General features: G+C 43.7%; 1 protein-coding gene across 9 annotated transcripts in view; it reads right to left on the bottom strand.

Annotated features, from left to right (window-relative positions):
• Positions 1 to 20,660, bottom strand: part of ZNF521 (zinc finger protein 521) — a 452,135-nt gene that overhangs the window by 382,856 nt on the left and 48,619 nt on the right. For all 9 annotated transcript variants that reach the window (XM_063923628.1, XM_063923622.1, XM_063923624.1 and 6 more), the window contains one exon: positions 16,460 to 16,639. Coding sequence is in view for 8 of the 9 variants with exons in the window: in XM_063923622.1 (XP_063779692.1) it covers positions 16,460 to 16,639 (180 nt within the window). In the remaining variant the exon portion in view is untranslated. The remainder of the gene's footprint in view (positions 1 to 16,459; positions 16,640 to 20,660) is intronic.

Raw genomic sequence — 20,660 nt, forward strand, 5'->3', positions numbered from 1 at the left:
CAGACGCCTAGCGGGAACACTACATGATATGCTCCCCAGCCGTGCCAGCTACACATGACATGCCCCCCAGCAGTGCCAGCTACACATGACATGCCCCCCAGCAGTGCCAGCTACACATGACATGCCCCCCAGCAGTGCCAGATACATAAATGGTCACAGTGCCAGATATGTCCCACAGTTCCAGATACATAAATGCCCCTACAGTGCAGATATGCCCCCACAGTGCCAGATACATAAACGCCCCCACAGTGCCAGATACATAAACGCCCCCACAGTGCCATATACATAAACGCCCCCACAGTGCCAGACACATAAATGCCCCCACAATGCCAGACACATAAATGCCCCCACAATGCCAGACACATAAATGCCCCCACAGTGCAGGTATGCCCCCACAGTGCCAGATACATAAATGCCCCCACAGTGCCAGATATATAAATGCCCCCACAGTGCCAGATATGCCCCCACAGTGCCAGATACATAAATGCCCCCACAATGCCAGATACATAAATGCCCCCACAGTGCCTGATACATAAATGCCCCCACAGTGCCTTATACATAAATGCCCCCACAGTGCCTGATACATAAATGCCCCCCACAGTGCCTGATACATAAATGCCCCCACAGTGCCAGATATATAAATACCCCCAGTGCCAGATATGCCCCCACAGTGCCAGATACATAAACGCCCCCACAATGAAAGATATACCCCCACAGTGCAGACATGCCCCCACATTTCCAGATACATAATTGCCCCCACAGTGAAAGATATGCCCCCACAGAGAGCCTGATCCATTTACTGCTTCATGATACCTGCGGTGGTGGTGGGAGGGGGAGTGCCGCTGAGGACGCGGGCGGCTCTTCTAAAACTCTTGTGTGCGCGGCTGCCCGGCGTCTAACGTCAGACGCCGCACAGCCGCATACACAACAGTTTAAGTTTAGGCCAGGGAGCACTGCAGGCTGGCTCCAGGCACAAAGATGGCGGCGCCAGCGCGCGGCGCCCATTAAGGGTGGCGGCCCGCACGGCCGCTCTAGTCTAACGTGCCTGGAGCCGGCCCTGTTTCTGCATTATATATAAAAGAAATACATGGTTACAGGGCCGTAACTACGTGTGTGCCAAGTGGGCTTGGCACACAGCGCAGTTGCCCTGAGGGCGCACGGCCAGCGGCATGTAATGAGTCAAATTGACTCATTACATGCCGCCTCTGCTATGTGCGCCGCGCTGTGGAGGGAGAAGAGGACCAGCGCCGGGCAGCGGAGAAGGAGGAGGAGGGAGGGGGAGCAGGGAGCCGCAGCAGCACTATGTCATTGGTAGTAAGCGCCGCTGCAGCATCCCCCTCTCCTTCTGTACTGGCTGCCCGGCGCTGCTGTGGATGCTGGGATGCGGTTCCTCCATCCCAGCATCCACAGCAGCGCCAGGCAGCCAATACAAAAGGAGAGGGGGCTGCTGCAGCGGCGCTTACTACCAATGACATAGCGCTGCTGCGGCTCCCTGCTCCCCCTCCCTCCTCCTCACCTCACTGCCTGCACCGAGGGAGCTGCACGAGGAGCCTGACTGCCAGCAGGGAGATGGTAAGTATGTCTCTCTTTCTCTTTCTCTCTCTCTCAGGGGGTCACCGTCTGCCGCAATGTGTAAAAAGGGCGATGGCTGCCGCAATGTGTAAAAAGGGGGACTGGCTGTAAAAAGGGGGCCATGCTGCCGCAATGTGTAAAGAGGGGGCCTGGCTGCCGCAATGTGTAAAAAGGGGGACTGGCTGCCGCAATGTGTAAAAAGGGGGCCTGGCTGCCGCAATGTGTAAAAAGGGGGACTGTCTGCTGTAATGTGTAAAAAGGGGGACGCTGTCTGCTGTAATGTATAAAAGGGGCTCTACCTGGTGTAGTGGCGCTACTGTGCAGCGTAATTTGAATAATGTAGACTACTGTGCACCGTAGTATGAATTGCTATTATGTTGTGGCCACGCCCCTTCCCCGTGAAGCCACACCCCTATAATTTTTTTGCGCGACGCAGGCGCGCACTGACCCTATCTTACATGGGGGTGGCGCCACTGTCGTTTCTTGCACACAGCGCTAAAATGCCTAGTTACGGCACTGCATGGTTATACAGTATGTGGTTTGTTTGATGCATCTACACATTTTGAAACTATTGAAGAGATAACAAAAAAAGAGTGCTTATTAACATGAAGATCATTAATCCCACATGGTGAGTAATAGTAATCCCAAATTGATATATATTTTCCTTATATATATATATATATATATATATATATATGTGTGTGTGTGTGTGTGTGTGTGTGTGTGTGTGTGTGTGTGTGTGTTAGTCAAATGATGAGTTATTCAGAAGACGTTTTGTTTTTATTAGCACAAAGTTTTCTCATTAAAACACAACTTTTTAGAACACACAGCTAACAGCAATATGTAGGACGCTGAATATTTTATGCTCAAGTTTGTTTTATGTAAAGAGAAAAGCAATTGTTTTAGTCTGGGCAGAATGGTGTGTCCCGACTTTTGTTAATATCTAGGACTTAAAACAGAGAATGAATAATTATTCCCCAGAATTACAGTATTGATACCTATGTATATTATGACTACAGTTATTAATAAATGATGAGTTCTTCAAAAAAAGAGGGAATGGAAAAAGATTTTAAATAGGGAAGGCTGAAAAAGGCTCATGGCCACACAATAATATACCCAATTATGTGGCTCCCTTGCATTTTTATACTGTGTGATTGAATTAATCACATTTTTTTTTCTTACTAGTCCTAAATCTTTCATTATTTATGTGTCTGCGCACAATTTCATTTGATGGCTCTCAGGGCCCGTTCAGAGTACTGGTAATCCTTATGACAACCCAGACCCCATGTATGTACACTATCACGCCGACAGAGTTTCTACAAACATTTTAGCCGGCCACCATGCACCATGGGGGAGAAGAGGTCACCACTGCTGCTGCTGCTGAAGGTTGCTGCCTCAGCCACTGTTTCCGCTGAGCACACTAGCTGCCCCAGCCTGTGCTCACCTCAGACTAGCTCTCTGAATGTACAGGATGGCCACCACTACCCATAACCCTGCAGTGGCTGGCTCTTAAGTAAAGTGTTGTCATGCGTCATGACGCCAAGACATCTCCCGTGGAGGACCCGCCCACTGCATTTCCGGACTCCTGCATGTGCGGTCCGGATCTTCGTGCGGGAGAGGGTGGGGGGGTGTCTGGCATCCACAAAAACCAGGAGGGAAAGCACTGTTTGCAGGGCAGCAGGAGGGTCAGGTAAAAGGTAGAAGCCTCCCGAATTAGGCAACTCTGCCTCATCAATAGTTTCAGAGACGGGCCCCTTGTCTGCCTGGCGGGCCACAGGACTGCAGTCCCATCTGTACCCGCTGATGATGGACCTGCCAAACCCTAACCCTCCCTACGCAGCCTAAACCTAACTCCCACGGATCTCATATAGAGATTTAGAGAGTTCATTATATAGATATCTCTCTCTCTCTCTCTATATATATATATATATATATATATATACACATACATACACACACACACACACACACACACACACACACACACACACACACACACATATCTATCTATCTTATGTCTGGATGGACGGATGGATAGGCAGTGGTGGCCATCTATCACAGTATAGACGAGTCACTACAGTGAAGAAACTCTAAATAAACTACAGTTCCCGGCGTCCCTTGCTGCCAGGAGCTCCCGGCAGCAAGGACTTCTGGAAATTGTAGTTTATTTAAAGCAGGGCCGGTTCTTGGGCGCCGTGCGCCCCAGGTGACAATAGGGGGCGTGGCTTCGTACAGGGGTCGTGGTCATTTACGCCCCCTGTACAGACTAAAATGATGTGCGGTGCGCGATGACGTCATCGTGCACCGCACAGCAAAGGTCCTCTCCACGAAGGGAAACTAGACGCGTAGCGTCTAGTTCCCTTCGTGGAGAGGACCTTTGCTGTGCGGTGCGCGATGACGCCATCGCGCACCGCACAGTAAAGGACCTCTCCACGAAGGGAAACTAGACACGTACGCGTCTAGTTTCCCTTCACAGCGGCAGCGGGGGGCACAGCAGCAGCGGATCTTGCCCTGGTGCGGCGCCCTCCGGATGGCGCCCTGTGCCCTCCGGAAAGCGGCGCCCCGGGCAAAAGTCCTGCTTGCCCGTGGCCGCTACTGATTTAAAGTTCATTCACTGTAGAGCGGCAGCGGCGCCGGCGGACACACACAGTAGACTCAACTCACAGTTGCTGCTGCCTGCAGGCACTATGTGATTCTACCCCTTGGCCACGTGTGGCACCACCTGGCGGTGCCCCTCTACTGCTGGCGCCCCTGGCGAGTGCCATCCTGGCCAAGGGGTAGATACGCCCCTGTCCAGGACCAGAGCAGATTGTATTCATTGGGTGTACAAATCACAGTTTTTGTTATGGCACATGTTTGCCTCTATATGGTGTCTTCTCCTAGCTGAAGCGGGCCCTCCGATAATATCTCCACAAAATCAGTCATTAAGTGGACCAAATTAAAATATTGGAGAATGCAGCCTACAGTACTGAGACAGCCATTTGTTTGCTGCACCAAAATTGGAATGCAGTCTAAGGGGGCAATTCAATCATACGTGTACATGTGATTACATCATCTACCTCGTCACTACTTTATCTTGTGCTATAACGAACTATCTAGCCTATACAGCAGTGCAGTCTACCCAACACTGCTCCACACAATTACCACATAGGATTAAGTAAAGTGCTCATCATAACTTGTTCATTCTACAAGGACAGCTTTTATATACATACAGGTATATGAAATGGCATGCTAAAGTATTTAACCCCCTAAAAAGCAAACAGATTTGTCTGTATAAAGGGCCATACAGACTGGGAGATGTGGAGGGAGATGTGTGCTGAGCAGTCTAGCACAGACCGCTCAGCTCACATCTCTCCCCCCGCTCAGCACAGCGCGATGTGTGCTGAGCGAGGGGGCGGAGGATGGGGGGGAAGGATGAGCGACCTGCTAGATTGCGCCAATCTAGCACCAGCGACAGCGACACGTGGGACCGCACATCGCTACAGCCGGCACCCCTGCACACGAAGCAATGTGTTTCTAATTTCCAAGTAATCTAGTCAGATTGCTTAGAAATTAGGTGAACATCGCTCCGCGTGTACCCCCCTTAACAAATGACACTTACACAAATTGCTCCAGGCACTATTTTTTATTGTGAAGCAGGACACTATTAAAAGTAAATTTTCTAACTTGTAACTCATTATTTGCCAGGCAGTATTTACCCTGCAGAGAAAATATATAACCCACCCAATTCTAACTCTCTTTGCATATGTTATATCTGATACCCCTGCAGTGCACATGGTTTTGCCCATTAGCTAACAAATTTGCTGCTGCGATCAGATCTGAATTAGGCCCTTTGACTTGACCATTTTAGAACATTCACTTTTTTGTTGCTCAACCACACCAGTGTTACTTTGGCCTTGTGCTCAGAGCATTGTACTGCTGATAACGTGAATTTTCTCATAAGCGTTCCTTTTGTAGCAGACTGAAGCAGGTTGTCTTGTAGCATCTCCCTGTACTTTGCACCATCATTGGCACTTCAATTCTGCCCAGTCCACAATGAGGAAAAGCATGCCCACATCATGATACTGCCACCCACACACTTCACTGTTGAGATGTTGTTTGCTGAAGAGTGGATAGTATTAGGCTTGTGCAATACAGACGGTTGGATGAAATTAAGTCCGAGTTCGGAGTCCGTGCTGGATGCCGGCCGAACTCAGATATTTTTTTAAAGGGGTAATCATGTACAAGGCATGGTTTAGCCTTGTACATGATTGTCCCTTTAAAAAAAAAAGTTTAAGTTTGGCTGGCATCACGCACGGCCGCCGAACTCGGACTTCACTACATCCTGGACACTGCGTTTTGAATCCGGAGAAAATGCTACATTTTTGTCTTATATAACCACAAAATCTTATCCCACAGTTCAGTTGGGTCACTGATGTTTTCTGGCAAACTCCAGACACGCCTTGTTGTGATTTTTCTGTAGTAATGTCTTCATTCTAGCCACCCTCCCATACAGGCCAGATGTATGCTGAGCTTTTGATGGCTGAATTGTGCACATGCACTCCATTCTCAGCCTCTGAACCCTGTAGTTACTTCAAAGTGATACTTGGACTCCCTGGGGCTTCCCTCCCATGTCTACTTATTACTCTGACGCAGAGTTTTAAAGGGACGGCTTGGTCTAGATAGCTTCCATTTCCTCTTAATACATCCAACAGTCCTCACTGGGATATCGAAGCACGTTGCTATTAATTTGTATCCTTCTCCCACATTGTGCAGATCTATAACTTTAACTTGAATTTTCTTAGAATGTTCTTTGGTCTTCACTTTCGCCAATGTTATTTGAAATAGGCTATTTTATCCATAAGAGCTGATATTTTTTAAGGAGTCACAGGTGGAGACTACTTGAACGTCAATTGTTAGCACAACAGATTTAATTCATGTAAAATTGGATCTTCCAAGGCAGATCCAAAGCCATTGGTTGACTACTTATGCAAGCAGCATTTTTTAATCTGCAGACAAATAATAAATTCTAAGTTTGAAAGTGTACTTTAAGAGCCTGCTGGTTCTTTATTTAGGTGAACACTACTACAGCTTTGAAGATGCCAAGTATCCAGTTAAGCTTGGACCACATTTTAGTTGGTGTGCATATGAAGACACTGCTTCAATTATGTGTGAGTCAGTCTGAACTTGTTAAACTTTTTTAAAGTTTTTTTTTTACCCACCACAAATTTGAGAAATGACTGTCAATTTTCATAGCCAATCATCAAATTGCTTTAGGAGTGGATCTGTGGTTGGGGACAAGAAGTTTCCTTTATAATGAGGCAATGACATGTTCAAATTGCATTGTACAATTCCCATTTAAACAGGTGAGAGAAGGTGAACCATCCCATAAACACAATAGTAACATCTGATACTAAAAACTAAATCAATGAGGTTTAAGCAAAATATAATCTATCCAATCAAAAGGAAGGAAACACAAGAAAACCCCACACACAACCCAAAACAAGCAAAACAGATACAAAAGTGCACAAAAGTGCCTCCAACATAAAGCGTCTGAAGGCAACATCCATCGTCACCATATTCCCTGCCAATTATACAGTGAAACATGACAACAGATACTAGCAATAGTTGGGAGTATAGTGATCATGCAATTGGGGTCTTAGAACATAAAATACTGAAAAGTGCATGAAACATTTCAATTTCATAAGCAAGCCAGGTACGCAGTAAGATTAGCAATTAACGGTCATACATAATAACAGTGGAGTGCATACAAGAACAAGAGCAAGCTATTTAAATCTGATTTTGTTCATTTTTGAGGTCATTGTGCCAGCTTTTTACTTGCCAAAAAGGCATGAAAAATGGTGGCTAGGCAGGTGGCAGCAATTTGTGGATGGTTAATGCGCGCATTAGGAAGATCTTTGAGTGTGACCTAATGCTTTAAGGTCTTATTACACATTCAGTGCATTAATATTTCTACTGCATATTATTTGTTCAAGAACACAAAAAATTAAACCGTTCCATTGGAGAGAGAGAAAAAAAAAATCAATATAGACTTCCCCAAACATGATGTAAATTGTGCATTGAAACTGTGCCACTTTCATGCAGATCAGCTTTTAATCTTTCTCCCAGTGGTTACCAGTCTAGTCTGTATAATATGATTCAGCCATTTTAATTTACTTACCTACACGGAAAATAAAAATTAAGTAAGGATAAGCCACCTCTGGTAGTATACAAGATTTTAACTTTACTGGCTTCAAATGCAATACAACTTTTGTTTTGCATCTCTGTGTTTATTCTTCTTCTACTTGTGTATTTCCTAATAATTTGCCTTCAGACAAAGCTTTACTGTGTGACCTCATCACTGCTAAAGGCACAGCTATGTCAGAGCTCCAGTATGGTAGAAACAAAATAGTATTTATGTTGTTATACTGGTTCAGATGTATTAAGCCTGGAGAAGTGATAAAGCAGTGATAAGTGGAAGGTGATAACACACCAGCCAACCAGCTGCTAACTGTCAATTTGCATACTGGAGATGATTGCATTTATCACTGCTTTATCAATTCTCCAGGCTTAATACATCTGGCCCAAAGTGTGTGCCATCGGCTGCTGTAATGCAATTAGTTATAAAACAAATATACAGTACTGTAAAATTCCATCAGTCTGATCATCCTGATTAAACAAAAGCATGGATATGACAGATGTTGTGAAATGATAACATAATGGACTGGATTTACTAAAGGGCAAACTGGCAAATGTTGCATATATTCGCTTAGAATTATTGTCTTTTGCTACTCCTGCTTACTAGAACTCATATCTAAATATGCACAAAATTTTAAAAAAGATAAAATATCCAAGATGTAGTTGCTTTAACCCTCATAAAATAACTCAACACTTGTTGTGTATTGTCCTCCCTTCTGAAACCCCAGCCCTTACATGAATTTGTGAGGCTGAGCATACCTCAGTCTAAAGAAACACCAGATGATTCCGCACTGGACAGTAATGTACAAACATAAATTAAAAAAAACAACACAGTGAACAAGAAATAAAGGGGCTAATTCAGACCTGATTGCTGCTGTGCGTTTTTGCACAGTGGGCGATCAGGTCTGAACTGCGCATGCGCAGGTGCCGCAGTGCGCCCGTGCATGCCAGAGATGCGATCGGCATCTCAGCCCAGCGATCGCTCTGCCTGATTGACAGGCAGAGGCGTTCGCTGGGCGGGAGGGGGCGGGTTGGTGACGTCGGGCTGCCGCTTTGGGGGCGAAGGCCGGGCAACGCAGGCGTGCCCAGACCGAGCTGGGGGCGGGCCGTGGTGGCTGTGTGACATCACACGCAGCCGCTGCGACCTGGAAAGCGACGGGTAGCTCCCCGCCATCGCCCCCCCCCCCCCCCCCCGCCATGTCTGTGAAGTGAAAGTGATCATAGATGTGCTAAATTTTGCACATCGACGATCAAGTCTGAATCAACTCCAAAGTGTGATAAAATCTGTTTACTTGTTTGTCAATCTCAGTGTTGGTGGTGCACCTTAGGGAGTTAGTGTAATGAATATATGGAGAAAAAAGATCCTGTTCCACATGGGAATGAAACAGAGAGAAGAAATCTCCTTTGTGGGTCACTCTTGGAATAATGTCATTAAAACTTAGTTTAATAGTACTCAAAAAGGAATCACAAATAACCTAAACCTGACATACTGTACATATATCCATAGGAGTTACTAGAGGTCTCTAAAGTTAAAATATGATGTTAGATCCAATCAATAAGGTTCTATGTCTGTGGTTCTTCTGAGAATATTGAGGTGCTAACCACAATGGGTTAATGAAGTAGGCAAAATAATAAGTTGGTAGCAGTCAAATAGAACTGTCTTTAGTTACATATATAAAATACATCAATTCCAGCTCAATCTAGTCATGTGTATAGCAATCTTTACAGCCTCCTTCAACAGATCTATACAAGAACAGACTTGACGGATTCAGACCACAAGTAATGAGCTCATTTTCAAGATTGGGTTCCCCACTTTGTATAAGTGTGAGGTCACATTGAGCAGGTTATATTAAATGGGGGAAGGGTGTCCAACATTCAAAAGTGGACCACCCTGTTAAAAGCAACAATAAAAACAGTTATTTAGCCAATGTTGCACCGTATGTAGAATAGTCAGTTGCATTAATTGACTAATTTGAAGGATGGGTAAAGTCACAAAAACAATAGTAGTAATAAAGTCATAAGAAATTCTAGACACCTTAAACAGATAAAGAGCTCAATTGTTTCTACCTAAATCTTCTATATAGTAAGTTACTTCCTGGGAAAGTTCAAAATCAGAAGATAAAGGCTACAAGTAAAATTTCCTTAGAAAAACCACTACAGAAAGGCTGATTAGTATATTAAAGCACCTTCCTTTATTAAAACAACTATAATCTGATTCAAGATGAATAATGCAGCAAGGACCCCTAACTGGATAGATGGAGAGCATAGGCAAGCCTTCAGACACGAACATAATTAGGATTAAAAAAAATTATCAAAATTGTCCTAAAGGCACTAGCATATTGCTATCCCTGCTGTTAAGTCAAAATAGGGTTACTCAATAATAATGTGTACGACAATTCCCTGGTGGATAATAAATAACCTTCCTTTATGCGTGGCATGAAAGATGCACTAAGGGCCCTTCAGGATGTATCTTGTCCAATTCCATGTATATTCGTGATACTGATGCATTTCTTGTCAGTAATATCTCAAAGTAATAAAGCTGGATCAAGTTTGCTTTGGTTTCCAGCTGAACAAAACTTCACACCTGATAATCAATGTAAAGTAGAACCCTCCAGTCTTGGAGTCATGCTAATGCCTCCATTTACAAACGGTGTCTACCTACAGACTCTTTATTCATTGCAATCAGAATTTGGTTATAATGTAGCAGGTAGGTCTGTGGATACAAAGTAACCTTAATCTTTATGCAGAGGAAAGTGTATGAACTAACTACCCAACTGTTATTGCCCATAGGTCAAAATTAGAACACTGTATATGGGCTGCAAGGGCCACCGTACACAAATTTAATATAAGCAGTCTGAAGGTGCATCCAGGTCCTGTAGCTTTCCTAGAGGTGTATGTTTTGAATAGGTACCCCTTATCCCATAACAAAGCCAATTGTCCTAAATTAAGGGCTAACATTTTCTGCTTTAAAAAGGTAGGCACCAAACCTATGTTAACTAAAAATGTTGTGCCTAATTTTAGACCGATACCTTCAAATACCTTTAAAGCATATACAGAAACACAACTCCATGATATTTGTAGATGCACCACATCCCATAACAATGCTTGATTGGGTTTGTGTCAGACACATGTGGTAGCCACACCATTCATCGGAACTCTCCAGAATCATCTTGAATTCTGGACAACTTGGGACCGATGACACAGTGCAACATACTGCTGGAATATTCTATTGTTGTGGGGTATATGAAGTCGATGAAGGGCTGCAAATGCTCACCAAGCACTGCAATGTAGCAGTTACTGGCCAATGACGTCTTCAGGCGGATCAGCAGACCCAACCCATTCCACATGTACACACTCCACAACATTATAGAATCATCAACAGCCTGCATGGTGCCTTGTTGACAACTGGGGTCTATGGTCTCATGAGGTCTGCACCACATGTGAACCCTACCATCAGCCCCAAACAACTAGAACCATGTCTCATCAGACCACACCGCATTTTGTCAACCCTCCAGAGTCAATTAGCGACCATATTTAGGATGGTTATATTTCTTAAGTATAGCCAGGTGACTCTTGTACAGCAAGGATATCCATTGTCCATGAACAAAGGAATGCTAATTGCCTCCCCTATGACTAAAGCTGGGTACATACTTTTACAATAACTATGCTGATTGTGTTAACGCTCCCGATCATCAGAGCAGTGTGTACCCAGCTGGACTTCCTGTCAGTCTCCTTGCAGCCCCGTACATACAGTGCTAAAAATAGCTCAGTGTGAATGAATTTCTATGAAAATTGGGAGGTAGGCCCAACAAATATTAAACAGTATATAAGATGGGATGTCTAAATTCCAATTGTTGCCAGAGTGTTAGAAGCCCTTTATCGGCCAACGCTCCCGCAATGGTACGGCCTACACAACTATACAATTGTAGACCCATTCACCCGATAACGGATGATCAGGCAGTGGATCGTGTACCTAGCTTAAGCCTTATGATGAAAAGGTTAGTTTTCTACAGGCATACTGCATTCTCATGTACCAAGTTTGTACTAATAAAGTGTGCAATTTCTTTATATATTTATAGGTCCTTGAGTTTTAGGAGGTACAGATGGGTCCACGGTTATCTTGACTAGTTTTCTGCGCCTCGGAACAACATAATTTATTAGCATAAACCCTTCATCTATTGTTCTCAGCTGCAATACAATACAGAGAACAATACAGCAGGGGATTAAGTCATTACAGCAGGGGATTAAGTCCGACTGGCCAGTCTCAGTTAATCCTACTAAAGGTCAAGATAAACGTGGACCCATCTGTATAATGCAGAAACAACATGATGTGGTGGTTGTGTACACTGTGCTTGTTAATACTTTACCATGTGGATTAGAGGTAATTATCTGGAGGGTAACGATCACACGGTCTGCAAGGGATGCTATTTCCTGTATGTTACTGGGATAAAAACTCTATATGTGGGCAGCGTATTCTTTCTCCTGCCCCCAACGGAAAGCAAGGAACAACATTATATCACAAAAGCATATAAGAGATTAAACAGGGGTCGTTCACTTACTTTATTAGACCAAGTCCCTTTACTAGCATGGTGGATTGGTCATTGTTTCAGGAGGGAGCTCATTATACTCCTTGGAGCCAAATCTGCAGGTAGTATGGAGAAAACCCAGTGTTGTGTTGCATCCCCCCCAACCAGGCCTATTATCCAGGCCACTCAATTGTACAGACATACCCGGGATAGGGGTGTAGTATGGCTGACCGGCGATCTCATGACCGCCGGTCAGCTTACCGACGCCGGGATCCCGGCAGGGAGGGGCGAGTGCAGCAAGCCCCTTGCGGGCTCGGTGGCGACCTGCGGTCGCCATGGGTTCTATTCCCACTCTATGGGTGTCGTGGACACCCACGAGTGGAAATAGTCCTTGTTGGTCGGCATGCCAACCATCGGGAAAGTGAGCCGTCTGGCTCGTGGAGGAGGTCATGTGACTGTCGGTCAGCTGACCGGCGGTCGCATGAATACCACCCCCGGGATAGCACCCTTGTCTGTGGTCATTTGACAGCTGTTAGTGTGAAACCGAAACTTTGGGGTATTCTACACTGGAAGGCACTTGGTGTTTAAGTACTGGCCTCTATCAGGTTAGGATTGAACATCCCTGAAATCTTGTCATTGTTGGTCTGATCCTTCATCTTCATTCCTGCAGTAACATCTCTGTTGAGAGAAGGTTGCAGTTGGCAGATCCCCAGTGTTCTTACCAGAGTAGGACAACTAGTATCCATTCTCCACCATGATGTGAAAGGGTACACTGGCTGAGCAAAAAGAGTCAGCAAGATTCTACACTGTTCTCCCAGCCATCTGTGGGGATACCATGACTACATCTCGTGAATCAAGCTCACTTAGAAAGCTGGGTCTGGATTTGAGCTAACAGCACTAAGGGGAGAACAAGACCTGTTGGGTGTTTGGGGGTGCCCCTGTATGCAATAATAACACACTTGGCTATTAATTTACTGCTTGTACATATTTTGTTACTGTGTTATTGTTGTGTTTCACAATTCAGACTAATCATCCAAGTCATATTACTGCTCTTGTTTTAGTGCGAGCGACATCTTAGAGGTTATTGGGTCCAAAAGGTTCCACCCCCTTCACTTATTAAATGGGAGAGATCCTTGACAAGTCTATGGTTTTCCCTCTTCTGTCCACCATCCCCCAACCACCTTCCTTTGACTTCCGTCTCAGATGGTGAACACAATTTAAATATTTAGGTATTCTGATCTCTCATTCCACAGCTGACTATATATCTTTAAATCTTGCTCCCCAAATTTTATATCTTAAAACTAAATCTCAGGTGTGGTGGAAACTTCTTTTTTTCAGTTACAGGCTGTGTCAATCTTATCAAGATGGTAATGTTACCCAAATCTCTATAAATTTTACATAACGATAGTCTGTATTGCTCGTGGCTGGATGGCATCTGATGCACAATCTCTCCCCTCCTTGATGGAGTTAGTTAACGTTACTGTCTCTCATAAGAGATTTATGTATTGGTAGAGAAAATGTCCCTCAAAGTTTCATAAGGTCTAGTCGTTGTAGCAAAACTGTAAATACCCTTGCTGACCCATCTAATGGACATCCAGTCGGGCCAAATATTTCTGTTTCACCTGTGTCCCACTGGAAGCTCATGCCTTATTATCTATACTCATTATATCTACAATATTTTTTTTCTGACAGCAGTTTTATCCAAAGAACTTTCAAATATTTCTTCATACACACAACTACATGAATTATAGATTTCCCAAATGAACGATGAGGTGATATTTTCCCATGTAGTTTTTCAGAAAATGGCCCAGAGTTATCAAAGATTGGAGAGATAAAGTACCAATCAATCAGCTCCTGTCATGTTACAGGATGTGTTTGAAAAATGAGTAAGGAGCTGATTGGTTGGTAGTTTCTTTATCCAAGCTTTGATAAATCTTGGGCAATGTTTTTACACATAGGGAGGTATTCAATTACACGTGATCACTGATCACGGGTAATTGTGATGCTGGGGGCTAGTCAATTAGCCTCGATAAGCCCGCGCGAGCCGCGGCTTCATCACGGATTTTGTGTCACCTACCTCAGCAGGCAAAACCAAATCTCCAAAAACAAGGCTGTTTCTAGTGAAAACACACAAATTCTTCCGAAAACACATTTTTTTTCTTGGGCAACCATATTGGATAGCCCAAAAGAAAATATCAGAGAAACATCGTGAAAAATCCAGAAAAACATTCGTTTTTCGCTCCTGATGTTTACACTTAATTGTATCTAATGTGTTATTATCTGATTGTGTTAGTATCTGATAATTGTATATGATGTGACTTTTTTATATTGCTATAGTAAACCCTGTAAACTACTCTATCCATAGTACAGACACACACAAACATTGGGCCGGACTGTCACGCATATGGTTGATTTTTTTTTCCAACTGCGCATTGGTCCAAGTCACTAAAAGTTGCACTGCGCATGCGCCCCACAGAGGGTGCGCATTGTTATTGATTATATAAATTTAAATTGATTTTATAAAATTGGTTGGATGCACTGACGAGAGATTCAAATCAATGCTGTATCAGATACATTACTGAACAGTTAGCACTGCGCTAACTTATTCACACTTGTAACTTTCAGATAAATACATGTAAGAAGTACAGTAGAGTATCAAAACTAAAGATAGAATATCAGAGACCATGGAGGGCATATTCACTTATATACAGACATCCTGTCAGTAATCCCTTTGAAGTACAATGTAGTTCTAACCTCTCCGAGTGCAATATCCAGCATCTCATGTTAAGTTATGTGAACCTTTACATATTTGTCTGCAAATATTATTAGTAACTTCTCTATATAAAGCAACTTATGATTTTGGATAAAGAACCTTTTCAATGTTTAGGTATCGCAAAAGTAAAAAAGTCATTTTGGGTGAAATTACTCAAGTTAAAACCCAAATATTATGTGCCTGGGATATAACAGAGAGTATCCACCAATAATTAGCCTAGTCCAGAGATATGCTCTTTGCACTGCCAAGGCATGCTTTCCCAGCAATGTGATGGCATCAAATACCACAATGCCTACAAGAGCTAGAAGCACATCGCTGGGACATTGCAGACACAGGGGTCACCCGCTGCTGCGGCCCCACTCCTACTTCCATGGTATTAATGTATAGCACAGATTAACAGTAGACAGTCCCAGGTGGACATAAAATTTAAATATTTGTAGAAAACATCACTTGATGCTTCCTACAGCCTTGTATAGAAGTCAGCAGGACTATAACACATTCTGAAAGGTTCCTTATTGGGGGTCATTCCGAGTTGTTCGCTCGGTATTTTTTTCTCGCAACGGAGCGATTAGTCGCTAATGCGCATGCGCAATATCCGCAGTGCGACTGCGCCAAGTAAATTTGCTATGCAGTTAGGTTTTTTACTCACGGCATTACAAGGTTTTTTCTTCGTTCTGTTGATCGTAATGTGATTGACAGGAAGTGGGTGTTTCTGGGCGGAAAACTGGACGTTTTATGGGTGTGTGCGGAAAAAACGCTACCGTTTCTGGCAAAAACGCGGGAGTGGCTGGAGAAACGTTGGAGTGTCTGGGCGAACGCTGGGTGTGTTTGTGAAGTCAAACCAGGAACGACAAGCACTGAACTGATCGCAGATGCCGAGTAAGTGTGGAGCTACTCAGAAACTGCGAAGAAGTGTCTATTCGCAATTTTGCTAATCTTTCGTTCGCAATTTTGATAAGCTAAGATTCACTCCCAGTAGGCGGCGGCTTAGCGTGTGCAAAGCTGCTAAAAGCAGCTTGCGAGCGAACAACTCGGAATGAGGGCCATTGTTCCTAAAAAGAAAATAACCAGCAAAGGCCAAATTCTGTTGTTCCTTGTCAGTGTAATAACAATTTTATCCAATTAGAATTGTGTAAGAAATGGGAAATATTGTGCGCAGCACATGTTGTTCAACCAGAGCTGCTACACGCCCAACCAGCATTTGCTTGTGTTATATTGTCTCTCTCCATCACTCTTCAGATATATTTATTTTTTCTTGAAAAGGTCATACAAGTTATAACCACAGAGCTGGAATACATACAATAGCCCTTGTATAAACAAACACTGAAGTGTAGGAAATGGCTTACGAGCAGACGTTTAAGGTCAAATGAAGATGAACGGAAATTGTCAGCTTGTAGTAAGAGTTATTTACCTGTCAGCTGACACTGACTGATCTTGTGTTCTGTGATATCACTCAGTGACTCAAACACCTGAAGGCAACTGTCACAGCTGTGAGCAGCTTCCTCCTCTAGTTCTTCTCCCTCCTCTTGCCTCTTCTTACAATCTGTTGATTCACCATCGTCAGATTTATCGTCTAGTTTACAGTTGGGATCTGAAAAAGAAGAAATATTGGACCTATGAAAAGCATTACAGGCAGTTCACGAACAAGGATTATTTCAAAACATAAAAAAAGAAAGAAAGAAAAGGTTATCATATACACAAACAATAAAAATGATACCGTAATTAGGGAGCTAAGATAATAGATTTTGTATGAACTAGGATGACACTGGAAAACTAGTTTATTCTTTGTTTTATCTGATATGGTAAATAAAACGGATAGTAAATTTGTCATTGCAAAAACACCATTGGACATCTACACATATAAATAACACTACAACAGTAACTATCCATAATTAGCTTAAGAGTTTCATGTAATTTCCACGCATCTACAGTGTTTTAAGGAGCTCTACCACCACAGATGGCTCATACGCACTAAACAATCAATAGGGATCTACATAAAATGTAAAACGTAAGCCATCACTACCAACAATAGATTAAAACATACAATAGGAAAACAGTGTTACAAATATTTCATCCAAACATTACACAAAAGGGAAAAAAAAAAGCTTGGTTGGCATTCTACAGCACATTTCTGAGTCAGACCCACATGCAGTAGTCCATATAAGCAACCTTGATTATTTCTAACAAACCGACTTCTAAACTGGCCTAGACCTTTAAAACGACTGAAAAATACAAGTCAAACTCATATAATATAAATCTATGGGCAAGGTGGACATAGAAATAAAAACAATGCATATGTGTATATATAAAGACCGCATGTGGCATGAAACATTGCCTTTTTGCTAATAACAACTATATTTGGAGCACTGTGGCTTTCTATTTCCTGTATAATATATCTATATACAGTACACAGTATGGGTTGGGATCAATATGCCGGGGTTCGGGTTGGCCATGGTCAGAAAACCGACCACAGCTTCCCAATACTCAGAATCCTGACAGGGGAGCCCTAGCCCTCCCTTCTCGCAGCCTAAACCTAACCCTCCCCAGAGATGCCTAAACCTAACCCTCCCCAGAGGTGCCTAATCCTAACCCTCCCCAGAGGTGCCTAACCCTAACCCTCCCTGCAACCTAACCCTAAACCTCCCCAGGGGGTGCCTAAACCTAATCAGCCCGCCCCACAGCCTAAACCTAACCTCCCCACCCGCAGCCTAAACCTAACCTCCCCACAGCCTAACCTTAACTACCCCCAATGGCTTACCTCTACTGTGGGGCGGCACACGGTCAGCGTCGAGCTTGTGACCCTATTCAGGATGCCGGTGTCGGCATTGAGTAGTATCAGGAACCAGTCGGTATTTCGACTGCCAGGATCATGACCGGAACCCCACAGTATTTCTATAATCAATCACAAGGATATATAGACCGATACTCTATCCTGGTCTTGTGCCTTTGAAATTGTAGACAATGTGAGAAAATAGAGGCTAGATTGTAAGTGCAAAACCATCATGGGGGGGATTCAATCAGCCCCGAAAATTTTTCATATGTGAAAACCTCCAGTTAATTTGCAATTTTTTTCTCTTACAATTTAATTAACAGCCGTTTTTGTGCCCAAAAAGGTTTGAAAATGATGGGCGAAAACACATAGGATCCGTGAAAAGTACGTTTCGTGAAAACGGGGCTGATATCGTGATTTTTTTTTTGCCTGCCTAGGGCAGGTGAAAGAAAATCTCTGATGAGAGCTGGCTTTCAAGGATAATTGGATAGTCCTGGTGGGATCAATTAGCTGTGGCAAATTACTACAGCTGATTGAATTACCCCCATAGTTATAGCTCTTTAGAGTTAGTTACAGATTATGTGCATGTGTGCCCTTCAACACTGACACAAACAAAATATGAAAACCCGATAGATCTGACATTGGTTTGTATAATAAGGTTAGAGGGTAAAAGTGGGTTTATGTGGAATTGTATTTTTAGCCGTTTCTAATTTGTTCTCCCAACTATTCTCGGATACACACAGCATGAGTGGGGGGACACCCAAAACATTAATCTGTTATATTCAAAGAAGAAGCATTTGTGCTGATAAAGGCATAATTGACCCCATCAACAGACTACCATATCTAAAAGACAATTTGTGTTGGCTATAGCCATAAAAGAATGATATACTATATTTAGACTAAACACTTGAAAATCAACATTTCTATAAATATTACAAATATACGCTAACAGATATATCCCATTTAACATTTCTGATTTTAGAAGATGTCTTACAAGATCAAATCAATTGAAGACTAAGGGGAATATCCAATTACCCGTGGTACATTACCTCGAGTAATGATATCGCCCGGGGCTAACCTATTAGCCACCACGAGCTGCGGCTTATCAGGGTTTCTGTTACTGCACCAGGTGTTACAGCTCCTGGTGCAGACAGGGTAGCGCTGACCTCCGGCTCCCCGGTCACATGACCGCTCCCCCATCATGTGACCGCTGCCGGGGCTGAGTGCCGAGTCCCAGGCCACAGCGTCCTCACTGCAGTCCCAGACTGCACCCAGACACTGACGGGTCGCCGCGGCTTATCAGGGATATTGTTTCACCTGCTTCAGGCAAGCAAAACCAAATACCCGGAAACAGACCAATTTTCAAGTGAAAATGGGGCTGTTTCTCATGAAAATTCACAGGTTTCACTGAACCTGTGTGTTTTCGGAAGGAAAGCTGTTTTTCGCACCAGATGTTTTATCTCCTGTAATAGGATACCGCCCAAAGGGTCTAATTCAGGTTGGATCGCCGACTGTGATCCAACCGCAAAAAATACGAAAAAGATGCAGGCGCATGCGTAGCACCCGTCCTGCGCATGCATTTTCTGTAGGGGTAGCAGAAAATGCAATTGCTTCTGCCTATCAATCAGGCAGAGGCAGTTACCGGGCGGGGGTGGAGCAGCAACGCTCCGTTTCCAGGGAGAAGATGGAGCGTTGCAGGGGCAGCGAAGGAGAAATGGGGCGGTGATGGGGAAACGGTGGGCGTGACAGGGCGTGATCGTGGTGGCTACTTGACGTCACATGCAGCTGCCGCAATCGGAAACATGGCGGCGGCCCTCCTGTGGGGGCAGCTAGGCTGCGCCGGCAGGAGGCAACCTTAATTTCTGCTAACAAGCAGAAATTGCGATGCGATCGCAATTTCTGATTGTTGAAGTAGTGAAGTGGGGAGGGTACAGCGGTCAGCATGCTGGGCGAATTTGCAATCCTTACTGAATTAAGCCCTAAGTGTAAATAAATAACTGGAAAAGACCACACATATTCTGACAACTGCACATACATTACAATCTATGACTTATGACTTGATTGGTATAAAGGTTAAAATGTGATGTGATAATAAAATAAAATGGCACAGACGTAGGCAGCCCAATGTTCTCCTGCTGATGTATAACTAAAGTACCCAGCATTCCCTACATGCTTCTAGGACTTATTTCAAAAACAGTTTCAGACCTAATGCAGATTTATATTGTGGTGTCTGTAAAGCACTTGGACAGCACAGTGGTACATAAGGAGAAGAGTATTTAGATTGGCAAGCACTGGTTGAGGAGGAGGAAAATGCCCCTTGCAACTGAAGCAACTGTGTGGGCAAGGGAAGGGTGCAGGGAAATCAGACACACCAGTGTAAAGCAAACCCCGTATTTCTAGTGTAATATTCGTACATACACAGCTTTCAATCCCCTCTCGCTAAAGAATCATATAATCATTATTACACTAATCTTGGTAAACACATGCATACTTGTGAAAGCTCCATCTCTAATGGCGTAGCAGCCTATAAAGGTCAGAGTCTCAGCATTAATGATATATACATGTACATACGTAGCTATCAAACTGGAGACATTTTCAAACAAATTATATATGGAAAAAACATTTTTATTATGTAATTTCTCCTATAAAATGTACAGTGATATGTGGGTTACAAGTGAATTGTTGGGATAAAAGTGTGATCTCTCTAAGGGTCTGTATAGAAATGCAGTATGGTCAGTGTTCAGCATACTGGTCCTAATTCATGGACGGCCGCAGTAGCACAGTAGCTGCATCTTTGTACGCAGCAACAAAGCTAAATGATGCTAATGCGGCAGGAGGCGTC

Source organism: Pseudophryne corroboree, chromosome 5 (assembly GCF_028390025.1).
Source record: "Pseudophryne corroboree isolate aPseCor3 chromosome 5, aPseCor3.hap2, whole genome shotgun sequence".
Taxonomy (NCBI): domain Eukaryota; kingdom Metazoa; phylum Chordata; class Amphibia; order Anura; family Myobatrachidae; genus Pseudophryne; species Pseudophryne corroboree.